General features: G+C 45.0%; 1 protein-coding gene across 2 annotated transcripts in view; it reads left to right on the top strand.

Annotated features, from left to right (window-relative positions):
* NUP155 (nucleoporin 155) overlaps nucleotides 1-8,863 on the top strand; it is a 72,005-nt gene extending 63,142 nt beyond the window's left edge. For both annotated transcript variants that reach the window (XR_011382009.1, XM_002713980.5), the window contains exons 33-35: nucleotides 2,765-2,901; nucleotides 5,894-6,000; nucleotides 6,513-8,863. Coding sequence is in view for 1 of the 2 variants with exons in the window: in XM_002713980.5 (XP_002714026.1) it covers nucleotides 2,765-2,901; nucleotides 5,894-6,000; nucleotides 6,513-6,651 (383 nt within the window). In the remaining variant the exon portion in view is untranslated. The remainder of the gene's footprint in view (nucleotides 1-2,764; nucleotides 2,902-5,893; nucleotides 6,001-6,512) is intronic.
* Nucleotides 8,864-24,215: the final 15,352 nt, after the last annotated feature.

Here is a 24,215-nt window from a genome sequence, read left to right as displayed (position 1 = left end):
GACAGAATCCGGCGCCCCGACCGGGACTAGAACCCGGTGTGCCGGCGCCGCTAGGCGGAGGATTAGCCTAGTGAGCCGCGGCACCGGCCCATCTTCTGCTGCTTTTGTGGGCCATAGCAGGGAGTTGGATCAGAAGTGAAGCAGCCAGGTCACGAACCGGTGCCAATAAGGGATGCCAGCACTGCAGACAGCAACCTGACCAACTACGCCACAGCGCTGGCCACCATCTCTGTTTTCTAGTCTTTTTTTTTTTTTTTTTCTGGTACCTTTTTGTATTTTCTTTTTTTGTTTTCCTTTAAGAGTTACTTACTTATTTAAGAGGAAGAGTTATGGTTAGAGAGAAACAGAGGGATCTTCTGTCTGTTAGTTCACTCCCCATATGGCCACAACATGCAGAGCTGGGCTAGGCTGTAGCCAGGAGCCTGGAACACCATCCAGGTCTCCCATATGGGTAGCAGAGGTCCAAACACTTGGGTCATCCTCTCCTGCTTTCTCAGGCACATTAGCAGGACAATGAAATGGAAGTAGAAGAGATACAACTCAAGCCAGTGCTCATATGAGCATATGGCATGCCACCATTGCAGGCTGTGGCCTAACCCACTGTGCCACTACACCAGCCCCTCTATGTTTTCTAAGTTCTCCAAAATATTTTAGGGTTTTTTTTTTTTTTAAGATTTTATTTATTTATTTGAGAGGTAGTGTTACAGAGAGAGAGAGGAAGAGACAGAAAGGTCTTGCATCCGCTGGTTCACTCCCCAAATGGCCCCAACTTCCAGAGGTGGGCGATCAGAAGCCAGGAGCTTCTTCTGGGTCTCCCATGTGGGTACAGGGGCCCAAACACTTGGGCTGTCCTCTGCTGCTTTCCCAGGCTATAGCAGAGAGCTGGATTAGAAGAGGAGCAGCTGGGATGTGAACCCACGTCCATGTGGGATGCCGGTACGGCAGGCAAAGGCTTAGCCTGCTGTGGCACAGTACCAGTCCCGAAATATTGTAGGTTTTTACACTCAAAAAATTTTGTACTTATTTATTTGAAAGGCTGAGATAAAAACAGAGAACTTCAATCCACTGGTTACTCCCAGATCAGCCAGGCCTGTGCCAGAACTGAGAGCCAGGTCTACCACACTGGTGGCAGAACCTAATTAATTGAGCCATCACAGCTGCCTCCCAGGATCTGCATTAGCAAGATGCTGGAGTCAGGAGTCAAAGACAGATCTCACACAGGCTCTACTATGGGACATGGGCATCTGAACAGCTATGCCAAACGCCTTCTGCACAAGAAGTGTATAATTTAATGGTTTTAACATGTTTACAGAGTTGTGCAACCATCATGATATGACTTTATCCTTGTCCTCATTAGTAGTTACTACTTTTTTTTTTTTTTTTTTTAAGAATTATTTATTTCCTTGAAAGACAGACTTTCAGAGGGAAAGACAGAGAGAAAGGTCTTCCATCCACTGGTTCACTCCCCAAATGACCACAGTGGCAGAGCTGTGTTGATCCGATGGCAGGAGCCAAAAGCTTCCTTAGGGTCTCCCATGAAGGTGCAGGGGTCCAAGCACTTGGGACGTCTTCCGCTGTTTTCCCAGGCCATTAGCAGGAAGCTGGATCAGATGTGGAGCAGCCAGGACTTGAACTGGCACCCATATGGGATGCTGGCACTGCAGGTGGAGGCTTAGCCTACTATGCCACAGCACCAGCCCCTAGTTGTTACTTCTCATCTCTTCCCACCATTAAGCCCTAGGCAACCACTACTGTACTTTCTTTCTCTAGATTTTCTGGTGTATATCTTTTTTTTTTTTTTTTTTTTTTTTTGATACGCAGAGTGGACAGTAAGAGAGAGAGACAGAGAGAAAGGTCTTCCTTTGCCGTTGGTTCACCCTCCAATGGCTGCCGTGGCTAGCGCGCTGCGGCCGGCGCATCGCGCCGATCTGAAACCGGGAGCCAGGTGCTTCTCCAGGTCTCTCATGGGGTGCAGGGCCCAAGCACTTGGGCCATCCTCCACTGCACTCCCTGGCCACAGCAGAGAGCTGGCCTGAAAGAGGGGCAACCGGGACAGAATCCGGCGCCCTGACTGGGACTAGAACCTGGTGTGCCGGCGCCGCTAGGTGGAGGATTAGCCTAGTGAGCCATGGCGCCGGCCCCTGGTGTATATCTTTTATGAAGTAATTGTTTCTTTTCTCTTCTTTTCTTTTCTTTTTGTTTTTATTTTTTTTTTTTTTGGAAGACATTTTATTCCCTTTTTTTTTTTTTTTTTTTCTTTTTAGAGAGAGAAAGGTCTTCCTTCCGTTGGTTCACTCACCAAATGGCTGCTACGGCCAGTGCTGTGCTGAAGCCTGGAGCCAGGTGCTTCCTCCTGGTCTCCCATGCAGGTGCAGGGGCCCAAGCACTTGGGCCATCCTCCACTGACTGCCCTCCCGGGCACAGCAGAGAGCTGGACCTGGAAGAGGAGCAGTCGGGACTAGAACCGGCGCCCATATGGGATGCCAGTGCTGCAGGCAGAGGATTAGCCAAGTGAGCCATGACGCCGGCCCCTATAATTGTTTCTAAGAAGGTTTCACCCTACAGACTACTTAGTTATGATTAAGACTTTCCGTTTAGGATCAACAGTTAAGAAAGGCCACTTTGTGGCATAATGGGTAAAGACGCTGCCTGCAATGTCAGCATCCTATTTGGGCTTCAGTTCGGGTCTTTCCTTCTCTGTCTATAATTCTGACTTTCAGAAAAAAAAATAGAATCCTAATTTCTGATCTGTTTCCCTTTCCAGATTTCATAGTACAGTTCTTAGAGCAGCAAGTATGTACTTTGAACTGGGATGTGGGCTTCGTAATACAGACAATGAATGAAATTGGAGTGCCATTACCTCGACTACTAGAAGTTTATGATCAGTTGTTCAAATCACGGGTAAGGAAAATATTAAGCAAAACAATCATTTTCTTTAATTAAAGTAACTTTCTAGATAGAGTCAGATGTTTTGGTTGCATGTTTATAACTGTTATCACTTAATCTAATATAGTTGTAATAGAAATTTTTTTCATTGTTTGAGTATTCAAAATTATACACCAGACTTTTTTTTTTTTTTTTTTTTTTTTTTTTTTTTTTTTTTTTTGACAGGCAGAGTGGACAGTGAGAGAGAGAGACAGAGAGAAAGGTCTTCCTTTGCCGTTGGTTCACCCTCCAATGGCCGCCGCGGCCAGCGCGCTGCGGCCGGCGCACCGCGCTGATCCGATGGCAGGAGCCAGGAGCCAGGTGCTTTTCCTGGTCTCCCATGGGGTGCAGGGCCCAAGCACCTGGGCCATCCTCCACTGCACTCCCGGGCCACAGCAGAGAGCTGGCCTGGAAGAGGGGCAACCGGGACAGAATCCGGCGCCCCGACCGGGACTAGAACCCGGTGTGCCGGCGCCGCTAGGCGGAGGATTAGCCTAGTGAGCCGCGGCGCCGGCTATACACCAGACTTTTAAAACTGATAATGAAAGTTGCATTGTTGTATATCAAGAATAAAATGAATTTTTAAATAATAAACATAATCATATGTATTTTACTCTTGGAATAAGCTAAACTGGGTATGGAAAAACATATGACATTAAAAATTATGATTTTCTTTTCTTTTTTTAAAGATTTATTTATTTATTTTAAAGGTAGAGTTGCAGAGGCAGAGCGAGAAAAAGAAGTCCTCCATCCACTGGTTCACTCCTCCAAATGGCCGCAATGGCCAGAGCTAGGCTGATCCAAAGCCAGGAGTCACGAGCTTCCTCCAGGTCTCCCACATAGATTAGGAGCCCAAGGTCTTGGGCCATCCTCTACTGGCTTCCCAAGCCATAGTAGGAAACCAGATCAGAAGAGGAGCAGCCAGGACTTGAACCAGCACCGATATGGGATGCCAGCACTGCAGGCAGTTGGCTTCACCTGCTACGACACCATGCTGGCCCCAAATTGTCATTTTCTTTAAAAGAACAAAATAACTATTTATTCATGTAGCCTCATCAAAATATCTGTGCTTATAGATCTTTATCACAATATTGAACATTATAAGATTATACAAACATTTTTGTTTTTAATTTATTTGAAAGGAAAAGAGATCGTTTATTCCACTGATTGATTCACCAAATGCCAACAACTTCCAGAGCTGGGCTAGGCTGAAACCAGGAGCACAGAACTCCATTTGAGTTTCCCACATGGGTTGCAGGGACCCGAGTACTTGCTGTCATTTGTTACTTCTCAGGATCCACTAAAAGGAAGCTGTCTGAGGTGAATGCTGTGACTTAGTGGATAAAGCTGCCACCTGCAGTGCCAGCATCCCATGTGGGTGCTAGTTCAAGCCTGGGCTGCTTCATTTCCAATCCAGCTCTCTGCTGTGGCCTGGGAAATCAGTAGAAGATGGCCCAAGTCCTTGGGCCCCTCCACCTGTGTGGAAGACCCAGAAGAAGCTCGTGGCTCCTGGCTTCACATTGCTGCAGCTCCAGCCATTGCAGCCATCTGGGGAGTGAACCAGCAGATGGAAGACCTCTCTCTCTCTGCCTTTACCTTTCAAATAAATAAATCTTAAAAAAAGGGGGCTGGCGGGGGAGCCGGGTTGGAAGCAGAGTATCTATGACTCACACTGGCATTTCAATATGGAATGCAAGCATCCCAGGCACCACAACCATTTATGCCACAATGGTCATCCCTAATCTGAGTTTTTACTCAAAGGATAAAATATCCAAATAAAACCTCCTTGAACTAGATGGTGTCCTTTTTTTTTTTTTTTTTTTTTTTTTTTTTTTAAGGTTTTTATTTGTTTACTTTAAAGAGTTACAGAGAGGCAGAGACAGAGAGAAATGTTTCCATCCACTGGTCCACTCCCCAGATGGCCACAATGGCTGGAGCTGCGCCAGTCCAAAGCCAGGAACCAGGACTTCTTTCAGGTCTCCCACACAGGTGCAGGAACCCAAGGACTTGGTCCATCTTCTACTGCTTTCCCAGGCCATAGCAGAGAGCTGGATCAGAAGTGCAGCAGCCGAGACTCAAACCGGTCCCTATGTGGGATGCCGGCACTGCAGGCGGCGGCTTTTCCCGTTACACCACAGCGCTGCCTCGTAGATGGTGTCTTTTACAGTAGCATCATGCAGTGCTTTGCAAAGCACTTCTATGTGTGTTTCTTCATTTGAGCCTCCCAATAAGCCTATAATAAAAATGAGCAAGAGTAGTTTCTTACATGCAAAAAGATTAGAGCAGAGACATTAAGTAACCTGCTCCAAGTCACATAGCTAGGAATTAGTGAAGTCAGAATCAAACTTAAGATTGTGTGACCACTATTTTATTCTTTTATTATATCAGATTAAGTCTGCCTGAGTTCAAAGTAAAAGTGTTATCACAGCCAATAGAAAAAGACAGATTTTTCTCTTAACCTCAGATTCCTAAGCAAGATATTTACAAATTGGGTTCATAGATCAAATACTCTTCCTGAATAATACCACAATATTTTTTAACGTTATTCAAAATATTAACCATAACCACACATATGTTTAGTACTGCACATATATGCTCTGTAATAGCAATAATTTTACTTAGACCCTGATGACTGCTTTTAACATAACAGTGGAAAATCAGTCGGAGCTAGCTTAGTGCACAGCAGATTCTGCTTCCGATCCAGCTCCCTGCTAACATGTCTGGGAAAGCAGGGGAGGATGGCCCAAGTGTTTGGATCCCTTCCACCCTTGTGGGAGACACAGATGGAATTCGAGGATCTTGGCCCAGCTCCAGCTTCTGTGGCCATTTGTGGAGTGAACCAACAAATGGAAGATATTTAGTTCTCTTGCTGTGTAACTGTGCCTTTTAAATAAATAAAATAGATCTTAAAAATGAAAAATAAGTTGACACAGATTGGCTTCCAATTCATTATGTAATGTCTTTGTAGGATCCATTCTGGAACAGAATGAAGAAGCCACTGCACCTTTTGGATTGTATACATGTACTATTGACAAGATATGTTGAGAATCCTAGCCAAGTTTTAAATTGTGAGAGGTAACTATAAATTAAATATTGAATTCTAGAAAAAGCTTTTAAGCACCTCTAATAAATATCTTTGTAAAAAAGTTTGGAGAGAATGTGATAGCAATAACTATTTAAATTAGATTGATCAGCCTGTGTAAAAAGTAGTTTTTTTCCCATTTTCCCACACTTGTCAATTGTTTCTGAACTCTTTCTGCTTTGAATTAATGACCTATAACCATGACATTTTAATTATGCCTATGTGATATTATTGATCATTTCGGTAGATATTTTAGTAACAGGAATCACCCCTGCTACTTCCTTTTCATTATAGCCTTCAGATGAAAAATGTTGGTTATATGGTAATTGACCTTCCTTGTAAAATTCTTTCTCTATTTTCATTTATTTGCCATTTACTTTGTCATATAATCCTTACCCTTCTGTGGAACTCTTAAGTAATATTAGCAAAAGTTGGAGGGAAGAAGCCTTATAGAAGGAAATGTTTCTGAGTTATCTGTAGTTGATCAGGTGTCTTTCCTTTGCAGGAGAAGATTTACCAATCTCTGCCTGGATGCTGTTTGTGGTTACCTGGTTGAGCTCCAGTCAATGAGCTCTTCAGCTGCAGTACAAGCCATTACTGGGAATTTTAAGTCTCTTCAGGCAAAGCTAGAACGGCTTCATTAATATTGTAATGTAATTTCATATGTGCATTTTGATTTGTAAAATAAAAGCTCAGCTGGGTCCAGACATCAGGTGTTCTAAATCTAAGATTTTAAGAACAATTTTAATAGAAATGTGTTTTTAATAAGTTGCTAATGTCTACAAATAGTACATTTGCCAAATGACTTATATTTTATGACCACTATTTTTGTTGTCCAGTAATTGGGTTAAAAAACAACTGTGTAGCCAGTAAAGCCACCACCTACAATGCCAACATCCCATGTGGACGACAGTTCAAGTCCCGGCCACTCCACTTCTGATCCAGCTCCCTGCTAATGACCCGGGAAAGCAGTGGGGTATGGCCCAAGTGCTTGGGCTCCTGCACCCACATGGGAGAACTGAAAGAGGCTTCTGACTTCTGGCTTCAGTCTGGCCCAGCTCTGGCTGTTGGGGCCGTTTGGAGAGTGAACCAGCGTTTCTCACTCTCTCTATAACTCTGCCTTTCAAGGAAACAAATCTTTAAAAAATAAAAACAAAAAACACAACTGAAATAAGATTATAATCTTAACGCAAGGATAAAATTATTTTAGAACTCTGGTTTTTAATTCTGTTGCCTGCAGAAACTTTGAATTTGAAAGTTTTATTATTCCTTTTGAAGTTCCTCCAAGGATATAGATATCAAAACTGAAACAGGCCAGCTAAACAAGTCTGTACCCATAATACTGTATTCCACAACAGTCCTTAAATAGGCAAATAACAGTCTAATCAAAATAAATTTTTTATATGTTGGGTTCATCTTTGGAAGATTTCCTCCAGCTACTAGTCAGTTGAAGATTGACATATATGTGTTTGTTTATTAAACAAGTGATAAACTTGCAACTAATGTTCTGTGTCCTCAAAATGTATGCAGGGAGGTACTTCCCATTATGTCTACCCAACTCTCTGGCCTTGTGACTGCTGATTCCACCAGAGCCCTTCTTAAAGTGAATGCTTCAGACCTTGAAACCAGCAGCATCAGCATCACCTGAGAATTTTAGAAATTGAGATTTCTGGATCCTACCTCAGACTTACTGAGTCAGAAACTACCGGGCTTTTAACAAGCTCCCAGGGAATTCTGGTGCCTGTCAAGTTTGTAAACCATTCTCGTGGAGGATACTACAGGATTGAAATTTCCCTATGTTTCCTCCTCCCTACTCTACAATCAGCAGGCTTTACCCAAGCTACACAGTATGCAGGTATAAAGCAAAATTGTTAGTTATGTAGTTTTTAATTAGCCTTTAACAGCTTTGGAATAACTAAACCAAGTGACCCAAAGTCATAGCAACCAGGGAGGAGAAGAGTGGGAATGACCACAGTTAGCACAAAAGCTAAAAGGTGGGACTCTCACTCTCTCCTTTATAAGAGTAATTAAGTTCTGCTAGTTGTCACTAATGCATGTGTAATAGTTTTTAAAATATATCTGGAAAATTGTTCATATACACTTAACTTTTTACAGAACATAGAGTTCTCCATGTTTTTTCTCAGAATTAAGCTTCCTTTTTCCTTTGAGGTTCTAACATGTAATGAATTGAATATTGCTACCTCTCAGAATTTTCAGCTTTTCAGTTTTAGTTTAATCTTTTTGAATGAATATGTAAAATTAATATAAGCTAATATTATCAGTTCTGTAAATTTAAGAGTCTTGTTATGGCTATGTAAAGTGAAGGGATTGCGTAAGTGCTATAATTTAAGTGTGATTCCATTTCTGCAAGGGATACATATATATAACTCCAGTTTTATGTCAAACACATTTATACACTAACATTAATATATATGTTAAATATACTCAGCTCACAATGTTGAAAGTCATCTTTTATAAGGGCTATCCACTAGCATATTAAATGGTCAGAGGGGCCGTCACTGTGGCATAGCGGGTAAAGCCACTGCCTGCAGTGCTGGCATCCCATATGGGCACTGGTTTGAGCCCCAGCTGCCCCACTTCCAATCCAGCTCTCTGCTATGGCCTAAGGAAGCAGTAGAAGATGGCCCAAGTGCTTAGGCCCCTGCATGCATGTGGGAGACCAGGAGGAAGCTCCTGGTTCCTGGCTTCAGATCAGCCCAGCTCCGGCCATCATGGCCATCTGGGGAGTGAACTAGCGGATGGACCTCTCTCACTGTCTCTCTGCCTCTGCCTTTCTGTAACGCTGCCTTTCAAATAAATCTATAAAAATAAAAATTAAAAATGAATGGCCAGAAATCTGAACTCTTATCCCTTTTATTCACATCAAACACTTTGAGAGAGTTTAAGAATATAATATTGCTCATAGCAGATACTCACGATAGCTTTGGTGGGAGCTGGGGCAAGATTCCCTAAGGGAAGAAATTAAGTCCCTTAATGTTTAGTTCTCTAGAACCTTAGCATCCATAATAATAATCTGTATGGCTTTCACAACAGATCGAGTTCCACCCCCTGCTTGACGCGGTTCTGGCAGTCAGTGCATCCAACATGGAGCAGTATTGTTTTAGCACATTTGTCCACTGGGTCAGCAGACTTTTACTCAACATGTTTCTTTGTATTGACTATTAAACAATTAGTGAGGGTACATCAGAAAGTTAATGGCAGGGCTGGCACTGTGGCATAGCTAGTAAAACAGCTCGCTGTAGTGCTGGCATCCACATTGGTGCCAGTACGAGTCCCAGCTCTCTTTAAGGCCTGGGAAAGCAGCAGAAGATGGCCCAAGTGCTTGGGCTGCTTTACCTGCATAGGTGACCCAGAAGAAGCTCTTGGCTCCTGGCTTTGGATTGGCATAGCTCCAGCCATTGCAGCCATTTGGGGAGTGAACCACCAGGTAGAAGATTCCCTCCCTACCTCCCTCCCTCCCTCTCTCTCTGCCTCTCTCTAACTCTGCCTTTCAAATAAATAAATAAAATAAAATAAAATAAAATAAAATAAAATAAAAAGTTCATAGCAGGGTGAACTTAACAGTTTAGAGATGAACCGGTGGATAAGGGCTCTTCTGTGTCTATGTCTCTCAAATTTAAAAATTAAATGGTTTGTCAGAAAATGGAATTAAAAGATAACTTTATTTTGGTGTAAAAGATTTTTAAATCCATGTGTGGTATTTCCATAGTATGCATTTCCATGAGGGTTTTGTTGTTTTATCATATTTGTAAGAAAGAGGGAGAGAGCAATTTCATTGCTGGTTCACTCTCCAAATGACCCAGTGGCCACCAGTGGCCAAGACCCAGTGGCTGGGTCAGAACCAGGAGCCAGAAATCCAAGTCTCCCATGTGGATATCAGTTACACAGTTATTTTAGCCACCACTGATGCCTCTGAGTCTGCAGTAGCAGGAATCTGGAGTCAGAAGTCAGAACTAGTATCAAACCTAGGTATTCCAAATGGGACACAAGCATTTTAACTGCAGGGCTGTGCCACCCAACCCTCCATAAACTGAAAATTGCTTTTAGAGACAGTGATTCATTGCTTAACATACTCTGAAACAGTGCATTCATTGTCGGCAATGAGGAGTCACTCTAGCTTGGCTAAATGGTTAGGAAAGAGAAAAACCTAATTTGACTTAACTTATTGATCCTGATATCTGTGAGATAGATGTTCAATGTTTCTTTAATTGTACCCGACTTACAGGTGATTTCTTCATAAAACATCTGTCTACTAACCACATAAACTTAAATGTTTTATTAACTTCATCTTGACTTTCACTAGTTACTTATTCTCAAGTAATTTTCTGCCTCCATTTTTTTATCCTCCTGCTCATGAGAGGAAAATTGTAGTGATACATCAAGGAAATTAAGAACTACAATGTTGAGATCAGTGCTGTGGCACAGTGCATTAATCCTCCACCTGCAGCGCCGCCATCCCATATGGACTGTGGTTCTAGTCCCAGCTGCTCCTCTTCTGATCTTGTTAAGGCTTGGGAAGGGAGTAGAAGATGGCCCAAGTGCTTGGGCCCCTGCACCCGCATGGGACGCCTGGAGGAGGCTCCTGGCTTCGGCCCAGCTCCAGGCATCGCAGCCATCTGGGGAGTGAACCAATGGATGGAAGACCTTTCTTTCTGTCTCAGTCTGTAACTCTACCTCCCAAATAAATAAATAAAATCTTTAAAAAAAAAAAAAAAGGTTTTGGAAGTTTATAATTTCCTTTCTATTTGCTATCAATGCCTTCATTTAAATTCTATTTGTAAAACATTCTTCAGAGTTTTATGAGTTCTCTAGCAAAACACTGAAACTATTTTGTTCATAAAAATAAAATTGAAGTTGAATGGTGAGACTTAAGTCCAAAATTTTTAATTACTGTCAATTCACTTCCATTATTCTGCTTCAAATAGTTATAAAAATATTAAACTATTGTTTTTACTCTTACTTCGAACAAAGATTATTTCTACAGCATTACAGCCTGTTTGAAATTAAGCATTTGTTTTAAAGCTATGTCATCTTTTCTCTGGCAGCTTCTATCAGCAGGAGGACTAACTGAAATCAGTCAGTTCACCACGTGGGATTCAGGAGTCTCACATCCTATCTCCAGTCCACCCTTCAATGCTATCCTAGAGCCCCTCTGCCAAAATACCAGCGAATCTGAACCCAGCCCTCTCTCCCTACCCTCTGCCCACACTGCTTCCTCTATTTTCTACCTGTCTTTACTAAGAAAAAGTAGGGATTATTTAAATTATTTCCACTGCCTCCAAATCCAACTAGTCATCAATTTCTTTTTTTTGTTGTTTTGTTTTTTTTGTTTGTTTTGGTTTTTTGTTTGTTTGTTTTTGACAGGCAGAGTGGATAGAGAGAAAGAGAAAGGTCTTCCTTTTGCCGTTGGTTCACCCTGCAATGGCTGCCACGGCTGGCGCCGGCGCACCGCGCTGATCCGAAGGCAGGAGCCAGGTACTTATCCTGGTCTCCCATGGGGTGCAGGGCCCAAGTTCTTGGGCCATCCTCCACTGCACTCCCAGGCCACAGCAGAGAGCTGGCCTGGAAGAGGGGCAACCGGGACAGAATCCGGCGCCCCGACCGGGACTAGAACCCGGTGTGCCAGCGCTGCAAGGCGGTGGATTAGCCTAGTGAGCCGCAGCGCTGGCCAATTTCTATACAAATCCATATATGTCCAATTCAGGGTTTATTCAGGTTATCCTGTTTCACGTGGAGTCCTATAATAGTGTCTGGTCTTCCTACCGCTAGGTTGACCCCCGCCTTCATTCCTTTTTCCACATTCAGGACAGAGTGGTCTTTTAAAAATGTAAATCCTTAAATATATTATGTTCCCTTCCCCCTCAGAATAAGTTATATAGTCCTAGGAAGGCAGATAAGAATTCCATTGCAGTTGAGCAAAAGTAAACATTTCAAGTCAATTTTACCAAAAAATAATTTATTGGTCTCAAAGCTAAAAAGGCCCCCAGATACAGAGCTGCTTCCACATGGCTAGGTCCAGATCCTCTGTATCATCAGAGCTTTCTCTAGCTCAACTCTGCCTTTCTTTTCATGTTCACTCTGTTTTTGCAGTTCACTGCATTCCACTTGGGAGAGTAAGGGCAGTGTAACATCATCCTGTTAACTGTAACTCAAAGGAGATACAATTTAACAGCAAAGTCCTAGGAACGGCTCTGATTGTCTTGGGCTGTCATACTCAGTCCTCAGGTATAATGGTATAGGATCATCACCCATGCCATATGGGACAGGAAAGAATAGCTTCCCTAAAGAACTGGATACTGGACACACATCACTTTACTACATCTCTCATTTGCATTCCAAAAAAACTCCATTAACCCAGAGCAGGATAGACAAAAATACCCCAAAGCATATAGTAGTCACATTAGCGGACTAGTAAAGGACATCAATGAAAAATGCACAGCTAAAATGACACTTTTGGTGACACAATAAGTGTTTGCTTACTAAAGTTGCAAACAAAAATATATACCCCTTGTACTCAGTATGATATTGGAAGTAATGAAAGATGTAAGATCGGCTAAGAAAGTAGAAGTAGGGGCTGATACTGTCGCACAATGGATTAAGCAGCCAGTGTGATACTGGCATCTGATACCAGAGTCCTGGCTGCTCTGCATCCAATTCAGCTTACTGCTAATGTGCCTGGGAGAGCAGTGGAAAATGGCCCAAGGACTTGGGCCCCTGCCACCCAGGTGGGAAACCCAAATGGAATTCCTGGCTCCTGGCTTCAGCCTGACCCAGCCCTTGCTGTTATAGCTGTTTGGCTATTTGGGAAGTGAATCAGAGAGATCTATCTTGCTCTCTATCACTCTGCCTTTCAAATAATTTAAAGGAAATCAGAAGTGTTATTATTCAAACAACAAGATGTGTCTGTAGGAAATATTGAATATACAAAGTATTAGAACGCATCAGCATAACTAACAAGGTAACAAGGTACATGGCCAAGGTACAAAGATATATATTATACATCTCATATAGCAACACATAACAAACATTTTAAAATAATGATTAAAAGTGGCATCAAAAACCATAAGATTAATTTTAGCAAAAAATGTATAAGACCTGTGCTGAGGCCAGCTTCGTGGTATGATGCAAGCATCCCTTTTAAGTGTTAGTTCTTGTGCAGGCTGCTCCACTTCCGATTCCACTCCCTGCTAATGGTCTACTTGGGCCCTTGGCCCAATAAGGCAGACCCAGATGAAGTTCCTAATTCAGACCTGGCCATTGTGGCCATCTGGGGAGCAAACAAGCAGACAAAAGATTTTTTTATTTATTTGCAAGTCAGAGCTACACAGAGAGAGGGGAGGCAGAGAGAGAGAGAGGTCTTCCATCCACTGGTTCATTCCCCAATTGGCCACAATGACCAGAGCTGCGCCAATCCGAAGCCAGGAGCCAAGAGCTTCCTCTCGGTCTCTCACGTGGGTGCAGGAACCCACACTTGGGCCATCTACTGCTTTCCCAGGGGATAGCAGAGAGCTGAATTGGAAGTGGAACAGCCAGGACTCGAACCAGCACTCACATGGGATGCCGGCACTGCAGGCAACAGCTCTACCTGCTATGCCACAGCAACCCCCCTGTAGCTCTGACTTTCAAATAAATAAATAAAACTTGGGGAAAAAAAGCAACATTTATTATTTTTTCAAAAAAGACCTATATGCTTAAAGTTATGAAACAGTTCTGAAAGAAAATTTTCATGAACAAATTTTCACCCCTTAGATGGCTGCATGGCCTAGCCCAGCCCCAGTTGTTGGAAAGTGAATCAGTAAATGGAACAAAATTCATGCGTTAAACACTAAAAGTGATTAACATCAATTCTCACCAAGTTGAAGTAAGGGTTTAATACTGTTCCAATCAAATTCCCAACAGACTTTTTCATGCAAATTGACAAGCTGATTCTAAACTTTGTATGGAGGGACAGGCATTTGGCTCGGCTGTTAACAAACCACTTGGGACGTCCTCATTACATATCAAGTGCTTGTGTTTGACAAATGAGGCTCTACTCCCGATCCCAACTTCCTCCGAATGTGCAGCCTGGGAGGCAGAAAGTGGTGATGGCAAAACTAGTGGGTTTCTGCCACCCATGTGGGAGATCCAAGTTGAGTTCTCAGGCACTGTCTTTGGCCTAACCCAGCTCTGTCTGTTGCAAACATTTAGGGAGTGAACCTGCAGATGGGAATATTCTGTCTGTCTTTTGGCCTTCCAAATAAATAATTTTTAAAATTTATATGGATTTGAGAGGTAATAGAATACCCAAAGTAGTTCAAAAAAAATAATATTGGAGAACATGACCTAATTTCAAGGTTAGTTATAAAGCTACAGTCATGATGATGGTGAGGTGTTGGTGTAAGGATACACCTAGCAATGGAACAGAATAAGTACAGAATTTTCATAGATGCACACACACAAGAATACTTCAATAAGTTTGTGGAAGGCATTTGGCACTGCTTGGGGTGTCCACACCACATACTGGGGTGCCTGATTCCGTCCTGGCCCAGTTCCCATCCAGCTTCTTGCTAATATGCAGCCTGGGAGGCAGCAGGTGAAGATGGGTCCCCAGCAATCACATGGAGATTTGGACTGCGTTCCAGGCTTCTAGCTTCACTGTGAGGTAAGTCCCAGCTACTGCAGCATTTGGGGAGTGAACTAATGGGTGCCTATCAAATACATTTTAAAATAACAATTTTTTTTTTTGATAGGCAGAGTGGACAGTGAGAGAGACAGAAAGAAAGGTCTCCCTTTGCCGTTGGTTCACCCTCCAATGGCCACTGCAGCCAGTGTGCTGTGGCCGGTGCACCGAGCTGATCCGAAGCCGGGAGCCAGGTGCTTCTCCTGGTCTCCCATGGGGCGCAGGGCCCAACCACTTGGGCCATCCTCCACTGCACTCCCTGGCCACAGAACAGAGCTGGCCTGGAAGAGGAGCAACCAGGGCAGAATCCGGCGCCCCAACCGGGACTAGAACCCGGTGTGCCGGCGCCGCAGGCAGAGGATTAGCCTATTGAGCCACGGCACTGGCATTAAATTTTAAAAAATTTTAAAAAGTTTGTTTGGCACAGCAGTGAAGATGCTGCCTGGGATGCCTACATCCCATATTGAAGTGCTTGAGTTTGAATCCCAGCTCCTGTTATGATTCTTGCTTCCTGCTAATTCAAATAAACTTGTGGGGAAAAAATGCTCAACGTTGTTAGTAGGGAAATGCAAGTTAAAACTATAATAAGGAGGAGCTAGTGTTGTGCCACAGCTGGTTAAGTTGCCCCCCGCAACACTGGCATCCTGCTTGGATGCCAGGTAGAGTTCTGGCTGCCCCACTTCCAATGCAGCTCCCTGCTAATGCACCTGGAAAGGCAGTGGAAGATGGACCATGTGCCAAGTGCTTGGATCCCTGCTACTCAGAAGACCTGGAGGGAGTTCCAGGCTCTTGGTTTCAGCCTGGCCCAGCTCCAGGCTTTGTAGCCATATCAGGTGTGAACCAGCAGATGGAAGCTCTCTCTCCTTACCCCTCTGTAACTCTGCCTTTCAAATAAATAAAATAGATCTTTTTACAAAATATAAAATCCTGGGCAGGCGTTGTGGCTCAGTGGATTAACTGCGATTTGAGATGCCTGTATCTTGTATCAGCACCAGAACAAGTCCCATCTACTCTGCTTCCCTTTTTTCTTTTTCTTTTGTTTAAGATTTATTTATTTATTTTGAAAGCGTTACAGAGAGGGAGATCTTCCATCCGCTGGCTCACCCCTTAGATGGCTGCATGGCCTAGCCCAGCCCCAGTTGTTGCAGGCAATTGGAAAGTGAATCAGTAAATGAAAGATCTCTTTGTCACTCTGCCTTTCAAATAAATAAATCTTTTTTTAAAAAGAAAATATACAGCATTACTCTATTTACATGACCTTGAAAATAGACCTAAATAAATAAAGTCCCTGTATTGTTTAGATATGTGTACATTAGTAGTGAAACCATATGCAATCAAAAGAAAAGTTGGTTTAAGGAAGGTGAGAGAGCAGTACTTAGAAGCTGTGATGTTATGTGTTTTCTAGGGAATCAGTAATCCTCTCACAAGCTGGGTGCAATTTGTCATATTTTAAATACTTCATATGTGTATTTTATATATGCTTCTGTGAGTATATTATATTTTATAATTAAAAAAATAGATAGGGCCGGCACTGTGTATTAGCAGGTTAAATCCCTGGTCTGCAGTGCCGGCATCCCATATGGGCGCTGGTTCAAGTCCCGGCTTTCCTCTTCCAATCCAGCTCTCTGCTTATAATCTGAGAAAACAGTGGAAGATGACTCAAGTGTTTGGGTCCCTGCACTGGCATGGGAGTCCCGGAAGAAGCTCCTGGCTCCTGGCTTCAGATCAGCCCAGTTCCACCTGTTGTGGCCATTTGAGGAATGAACCAGCAGATGGAAGACCTTTATCTCTGTGTCTCCCTCTGTCTGTAACTCTACCTCTCAAATAAATAAATAAATAAAATTTTTTAAAAATAAAATATTTAAAAAAGGATTTTGTGAATCAAATCAAATTGTACATTGCTTTCATATTGTATCATAGTTAATATTTTGCCAGAGCATTTGTTCTGTGTAATTAACATGCTGAAGATAAAGGAATAGCAGCTATGTATTGTAACTTTTTCCAGTTTACATAACAATCAGATGCTGGCATTTATGGTACAACATACAAAGGTTCTATAAAAAGATCATGTTTTTTTCATGGCAGAATATAGGTAACCTTGGCTCAATGACTTTCAGTGAGTCTTAGGAAGTGTTACAAAGTGTCCATATTCTACCGGTCGGGGCGCCGGATTCTGTCCCGGTTGCCCCTCTTCCAGGCCAGCTCTCTGCTGTGGCCAGGGAGTGCAGTGGAGGATGGCCCAAGTACTTGGGCCCTGCACCCCATGGAAGACCAGGAGAAGCACCTGGCTCCTGCCTTCGGATCAGTGTGATGCACCGGCCGCAGCTCGCCGGCCGCGGCAGCCATTGGAGGGTGAACCAACGGCAAAAGGAAGACCTTTGTCTCTTTCTCTCTCTCTCTCTCTCTCTCTCACTATCCACTCTGTCAAAAAAAAAAAGTGTTTATATTCTAGTCAGTAAATTTTTATTTATCATTACACAGTAAACATACATTGGCTTGCCAGGAAAGACAGGCTTTACGTAAGCAGGAGCGAATTTCTCACAAGTTAGAGATTACTTTCTTGGGCCGGCGCCGTGGCTCACTAGGCTAATCTTCCGCCTTGCAGCGCTGGCACACGTGTTCAAGTTCCAGTCGGGGCGCCGGATTCTGTCCTGGTTGCTCCTCTTCCAGTCCAGCTCTGTGCTGTGGCCAGGGAGTGCAGTGGAGGATGGCCCAAGTGCTTGGGCCCTGCACCTCCATGGGAGACCAGGAGAAGCACCTGGCTCCCGGCTTCGGATCAGCGTGGTGCACCGGCCACAGCGCACTGGCTGCAGCGGCCATTGGAGGGTGAACCAACGGCAAAGGAAGACCTTTCTCTCTGTCTTTCTCTCTCTCACTGCCACTCTGCCTGTCAAAAATAATTTAAAAAAAAATAATAGAGATTACTTTCTTTAGAACATGTTTGATTACAAACTTCAGAAACAGGGAGTAGCTACTGAAAAGTATGCTACTGGGGATAGCACTGTGGCCCAGCAGGTTGAGCTGCTGGCTGCAACTCCAGCTTCTTACATGGGAGCTGATTCTAGTCCTGGCTGCTCTACTTCTGATCCAGTTCGCTGCTAATGTTCCTGGGTAAGCAGCGGAAAATGTACCAAGTTCTTGGGCCCTTGCACCCACACAGGAGACACGGATGTAGCTCCTGGCTCCTGGCTTCAGCCTGGCCCAGGCTTGGCCCTGCAGCCATTTGGGGAGTGAACCAGTGGATGGAAAAACCTCTCTCTCTACTTCTGCCTCTCTGTAACTCTGCCTTTCAAATAAATAATTTTTTTAAATGTATAGATAAGAACCAGGGATCTCTCAAGGTTGCTCCAGGTGACTAAGATGAAACAGACCCTATATGCACATTGCCCAAGTAGATCAGATTCATAGCTCTGGGGCCGGTGCTGTGGCACAGTGGATTGTTCCTCCGCCTGCAGTGTCGGCATCCCACATGGGCGCTGGTTCTAGTCCTGGCTGCTACTCTTCCTATCCAGTTCTCTGCTATGGCCTGGGAAAGTAGAAGATGGCCGAAGCTCCTGAGCCCCTGGACTCACGAGGGAGACCTGGAGGAAGCTCCTGGCTCTTGGTTTTGGATCAGCTCAGCTCTGGCCGTTGTGGCCATTTGGGGAGTGAACCAGCAGATGGAAGATCTCTTTCTCTGTCTCTCCTTCTCACTGTCTGTAACTCCACCTGTCATATGAATGGATAAAATTTTTTTAAAAAAGGTTTATTTATTTATTTGAAAGTCAGAGTTACACAGAAAGAGGAGAAGCAGAGAGAGAAAGAAAAAAATTCTTCCATCTGCTTGTTCATTCCCCAATGGCCGAAACTGCCAGAGCTGTGCCTATCCAAAGCCAGGAGCCAGGACATTCTTCCAGGTCTCCCAGGTGGGTGCAGGGGCCCAAAGACTTGGGCCATCTTCTACTGCTTTTCAGGCCATAGTAGAGAGCTGTATTGGAAGTGGAGCAGCAGGGTCTCGAACTGGTGCCCATATGGGATGCTGGCACTGCAGGCAGCGACTTTACCCGTTATGCCACAGTGCTGACCCCAAAATCTTTACAAAAATAAAGAGATTCATAGCTCTATTCAGACACTCCTCCAGCAGATCTCAGTAGGTATTTCTCTTGAATGCTTTGCAGGCTTTTTAGAACTTTGTTCCAATGGTGAAAAAGGATAAATTTAGTAAAAAATTTTTAAAATTGCTAAAATAAGAATAAGAGGACTGGCAATTTTTTTACATTTATAGGGAGAATGCATTAGATTTTTAAAGAGATCTTTATATCATTTTGTACATTAACGAAACAGAAAATGGCAGCTAAATAAATTATTTCCAAACTGATTTTTTTTTTTTTTGACAGGCAGAGTGGACAGTGAGAGAGAGAGACAGAGAGAAAGGTCTTCCTTTTCCTGCTGCTGGCGTACCACGCTGATCCGAAGCCAGGAGCCAGGTGCCTCCTCCTGGTCTCCCATGGGGTGCAGGGCCCAAGGACCTGGGCCATCCTCCACTGAACTCCTGTCCTACAGCAGAGAGCTGAACTGGAAGAGGAGCAACCGGGACAGAATCTGGTGCCCTGACCGGGACTAGAACCCGGTGTGCCGGTGCCACAGGTGGAGGATTAGCCTATTGAGCCGCGGAGCCGCCTTTCTTTTCTTTTTAAAGATTTATTTACTTATTTGAAAGGCAGAGTTTACAGGGAGGGGGGGCAAGAAAGAGAAATTTTCCATCTGTTGGGTCACTCTCTAAATGCCCATAACAGCTGGGACTGGGCCAGGCAAAACCAGGAGCCAGGAGCTCCATCTGGGGCCCCCACATGAGCGGCAGACCCAAGAACTCCAATCATCATCTGCTGCCTCCCAGGGTGTTAGCAGAAAGCTGGGTTAGAAGCAGATGCAGGGGTCCAGCGCTCTGATGCAGTGGAGTAAACTGCTGGCATCCCACATGGGCATTGTTTTGAGTCCCAGCAGCTCCACTTCCCATCCAGCTCCCTGCTAATGCGCCTAGGAGTGCAGCAGAGGATGGCCAAAGTGCTTGGGCCCCTGCACCCATATGTGAAAACCAGAAGAAGCTTCTGGCTCCTGGCTTTGGACAGGCCCAGCTCTGGTTGTTCTGGCCATTTGGAGAGTGAACCACTGGATTGAAGACTTTTCTCTCTGTGTCTTTCTGTAACTGCCTTTCAACTAAATAAAATCTTGGGACTTGGTCCCAGGCATTCCAATATGAGAAGTGGGCATCCTGAGCAGTAACTTAGCCATCTGTGCCATAACACCCACCCCTGAAACATTTCTTGACACACATATTGATGTCTTGTCAACATTAATTGGGCTGGGGGCGGCACAGCTATCGCCTGCAGTGCTGCATCCCATATGGACGCTGGTTCAAGTCCCGGCTGCTCCACTTGTGATCTAGCTCTCTGCTATGGCCTGGGAAAGCAGTAGAGGATGGCCCAAGTCCTTCGGCCCCTGCACCCACGTGGGAGACCCGGAAGAAGCTCCTGGCTCTTGGCTTCGGATCGGCGCAGCTCCTGTCATTGCGGCCATCTGGAGAGTGAACCAGCAGATGGAAGTCCTCTCGCTCTCTCTCTGCCTCTCTCTCTCTCTGCCTCTCCTTCTCTCTGTGTGTAACTCTGTCTTTCAAATAAATAAATAAATAGATAAATCTTTCAAAAAATTATTTAGGCAAAGCGATCACTATGATCCTGAGTGTCCCATGCCCTGCAGGGTATGCCAAGAATGCAAGGCCCTCACTGCTTTTTATCCAGGCTGTTTTTCAGGCTTCTGTTTGCCAAGGTAACATTCAAACAGCCAGCCAATTTGCCATTTACTATAAAAACAGTAAATCCCTCACCTCAATAGTCCTCTACTATCACACAATCCACTTTGGGAATCTCAGTCACCCAGGAATTGACAGGCACAGGGAGGGGCTGGCACTGTGGCGCAGCAGGTTAAAGCCCCTGCCTAAAGTGCCGGCATTCCATATGGGCACTGGTTCTAGTCCTGGCTACTTCTCTTCTGATCCAACTCCCTGCTATGTCAGCTCCAGCCTTTGCAGCCATCTGGGGAGTGAACCAGTAGATGGAAGACCTCTCTCTCTGTCTCTACCTCTCTCTGTAACTCTTTCAAATAAACAAAATAAATATTTTTTTAAAAAGAGAGAGAAGAGGCCGGCGCCGCGGCTCAGTAGGCTAATCCTCCGCCTTGCGGCGCCGGCACACCGGGTTCTAGTCCCGGTCGGGGTGCCGGATTCTGTCCCAGTTGCCCCTCTTCCAGGCCAGCTCTCTGCTGTGGCCCAGGAGTGCAGTGGAGGATGGCCCAAGTGCTTGGGCCCTGCACCCCATGGGAGACCAGGATAAGTACCTGGCTCCTGCCATCGGATCAGCGCGGTGCGCCGGCCGCAGCACGTCGGCCGCGGCGGCCATTGGAGGGTGAACCAATGGCAAAGGAAGACCTTTCTCTCTGTCTCTCTCTCTCACTGTCCACTCTGCCTGTAAAAAAAAAAAAAAAAAAAAAAGAGAGAGAGAGAGAGAAGATGGGGGATGTCGTGTACATCTTATAGTTCTGCCTGCTGCTTTTGCCTCCCCAAATAACATCTTTTGTCTCTAACCCCATGGTCTCCTGTTTTCTGCTAGCACCCATGACACAGTAATAAGATAGCTTGCAAGTAGAGTAAAATCCCAGATTCTTCCCAGACCCTAACCAACGAACAATGTCTGGCCATTAAGAACATTGCTGATGAGATATTTCTTTTTTCTTAAAAAAATTATTTTATTTTATTTGAAAGAGTTACAAAGAGAGGTAGAGCCAGAGAGAGAGAGTTTTTCCATTCCGCTGGTTCACTCCCCAAATGACCACAACAGCCAGAGCTGAACTGATCCGAAGCGAGGAGACAAGAGCTTCTTCCAGGTCTCCCATGTGGGTGCAGGGGCCCAAGGACTTGGGCCATCTTCTACTGCTTTCCCCGATCATAGCAGAGAGTTGGATTGAAGAGGAGCAGCTGGAACTTGAACCGGCACCCATATGGGATGCTGGCATTGCAGGCTGGGGATTTAACCCACTGTGCCACAACGTCAGCCCCTGAGATATTTCTTAAGAGTGTTGTACTGTTCACTCAGGAATTTTCTATCAAGCAGTTAATGACGGTTCTGCAAGCTTTCATATGTATGCACAGGAAATTACTGCCACATGGCTGACAGCTGTTGCATGTTCATCCCACTTATAGATGTTAACATGGTAGAGGGGGAAAGCATACCTTAGAAAGGATAAAATACAGCACATGATCTAATCGACAATTTTTTAAGAAGACCATCCCCTGGTTTACTCCTCAGATGGCTACAACAGCTGGGGCTGAGTCAGGCTGAAGCCAGGAGCAAGGAGCTTCATCTAGGTCTCCCACATGGGTGGCAGGGACCTAAGCACCTGGGGCATCTTCCACTATTTCCCCCAAGAGCATTAGCGGAGAGTTGGATCAGAAGTGGAGCAGGTGCGCATTTGGGATGCCAGCATCACAGTGGCACTGGCCCCTTCATTTTCTGTTTTATCTTCCTAATAGGAACCCAATTTCATTAGGATCTCTTCCCTTCCTCCACAGAGTGCAGAGTGAATCCTTACAGGTAAAAGCCAATCACGGGGCCGACACTGTGGCATAGTGGTAAGTCACTGCCTGCAGTGCCAGCATCCCATATGGGTGCCGATTTGAGTCCTGGCTGCTCTACTTCTGAACCAGCTCTCTGGTATGACCTGGGAAAAGAAGTAGAAGATGGTCCAAGTCCTTGGGCCCCTGTACCCACATGGCAGACCTAGAACAAGCTCTTGGCTCCTGGCTTAGGATTAGCCCAGCTCCAGCTGTTGTGGCCATCTGGGGAGTGAACCAGCAGATGGAAGATCTTCCAACTGCTGGCTCACTTCCCATATGGCTGCAATGGCAAGATCTAGGTCAGTCGGAAGCTGGGAGCCAAGAACTTCTTCCTGGTTTCCCATGTGGATGCAGGGGCCCAACACTTAGACTGTCCTCTACTGCATTCCTAGAGGCATTAGCAGGGAGCTGGATAAGAAGCAGAGCAAATGGGTCTCAAACTGGAACCCTTTTGTGATGCCAACATCACTGGTGGGCTTTACCCACTAGGCTACATCACAGGCTCCCTGGTATCAGGTTTTGTGTTTTTTTGTTTGTTTGTTTGTTTGTTTGTTTTGACAGGCAGAGTGGATAGTGAGAGAGAGAGACAGAGAGAAAGGTCTTCCTTTTGCCATTGGTTCACCCTCCAATGGCCGCCACGGCTGGCACGCTGCGGCCGGCGCATCCTGCTGATCCGAAGCCAGGAGCCAGGTGCTTCTCCTGGTCTCCCACGGGGTTCAGGACTCAAGTACTTGGGCCATCCTCCACTGCCTTCCCAGGCCACAGCAGAGAGCTGGCCTGGAAGAGGGGCAACCGGGACAGAATCCGGCACCCCGACCTGGACTAGAACCTGGTGTGCCAGCGCCGCAGGTGGAGGATTAGCCTAGGGAGCTGCGGCGCCGGCAGTATCAGGTTTTAATCTGAAATCAGTCATGATGCAAGAATTCACCCCACAAAATTGGGCAATGCTATATATGATGGTACCCTTTTTCCCCAAAGCAGGCTATTAAATATTTTACCTACACACCACTGCCTTAAGACATATGTCAACCTGTGGCCCACTTAGCTGAGGTGGGGCACCAAGAGAGGACAAAGGCATGCACTTTCACTCTGGCTGCTAAGGTTCCTCTGTGTGCTTAGAGTGGCTATTCTCAGAGAGCGTGTCTGCCAGTTACCTCGTAGTTATATCTGCCAGTGAGTTCACAGTGAGCTCATTTCACATTTCTTGAATACATCCTGTATTTATTTCATGTGATGGTTCTTGACTCACTTCTCAAAATTCTACTCAGCCTTTTTTTTTTTAAGATTTATTTTATTTATTTGCAAGGCAGAGTTACAGGGCGAGGGTGAAGGGGTCTTCCATCTGCTGGTTTACTCAGCAAATGGCTGCAATGGCCAGAGCTGGGACAGGCTGAAGTCAGGAGCCAGGAGCTTCTTCCAGGTCTTCCACATGGATGCAGGGCACCAAACACTAGGGCCATCTTCTGCTGCTTTCCCAGCCACATTAGCAGGGAGCTGGATTGGAAGTGGAGCATCCAGGATTCAAACCTGTGCCCATGGGGGATGCCAATGTCACAGGCTGCAGCTTAACCTTCCATGCCACACCACTGGCTCCCTACTCATTCTTTAAAGTTTAGTCTACTGCAAGGGTGAGGAACGCCAAGCCAGGAGGCTATATATAGCCAGAGGAAGAATTAATTGGTCTGGCCCTACCAAGGCAACCACAGGAGGAACTTGAAATTCAATAAATCTATGGCAGGCTATTTTTTTTCTTTTCTTTTCTTTCTTTTTTTTTTTTTTAAACAGGCAGAGTTAGACAGTGAGAGAGAGAGAGAGAGAGAGAGAGAGAAAGGTCTTCCTTCCATTGGTTCACCCATCCAAATGACCACTATGGCTGACAT

This window comes from Oryctolagus cuniculus, chromosome 14, assembly GCF_964237555.1.
Source record: "Oryctolagus cuniculus chromosome 14, mOryCun1.1, whole genome shotgun sequence".
NCBI lineage: Eukaryota > Metazoa > Chordata > Mammalia > Lagomorpha > Leporidae > Oryctolagus > Oryctolagus cuniculus.
This window is presented reverse-complemented; position numbering and strand designations above follow the sequence as displayed.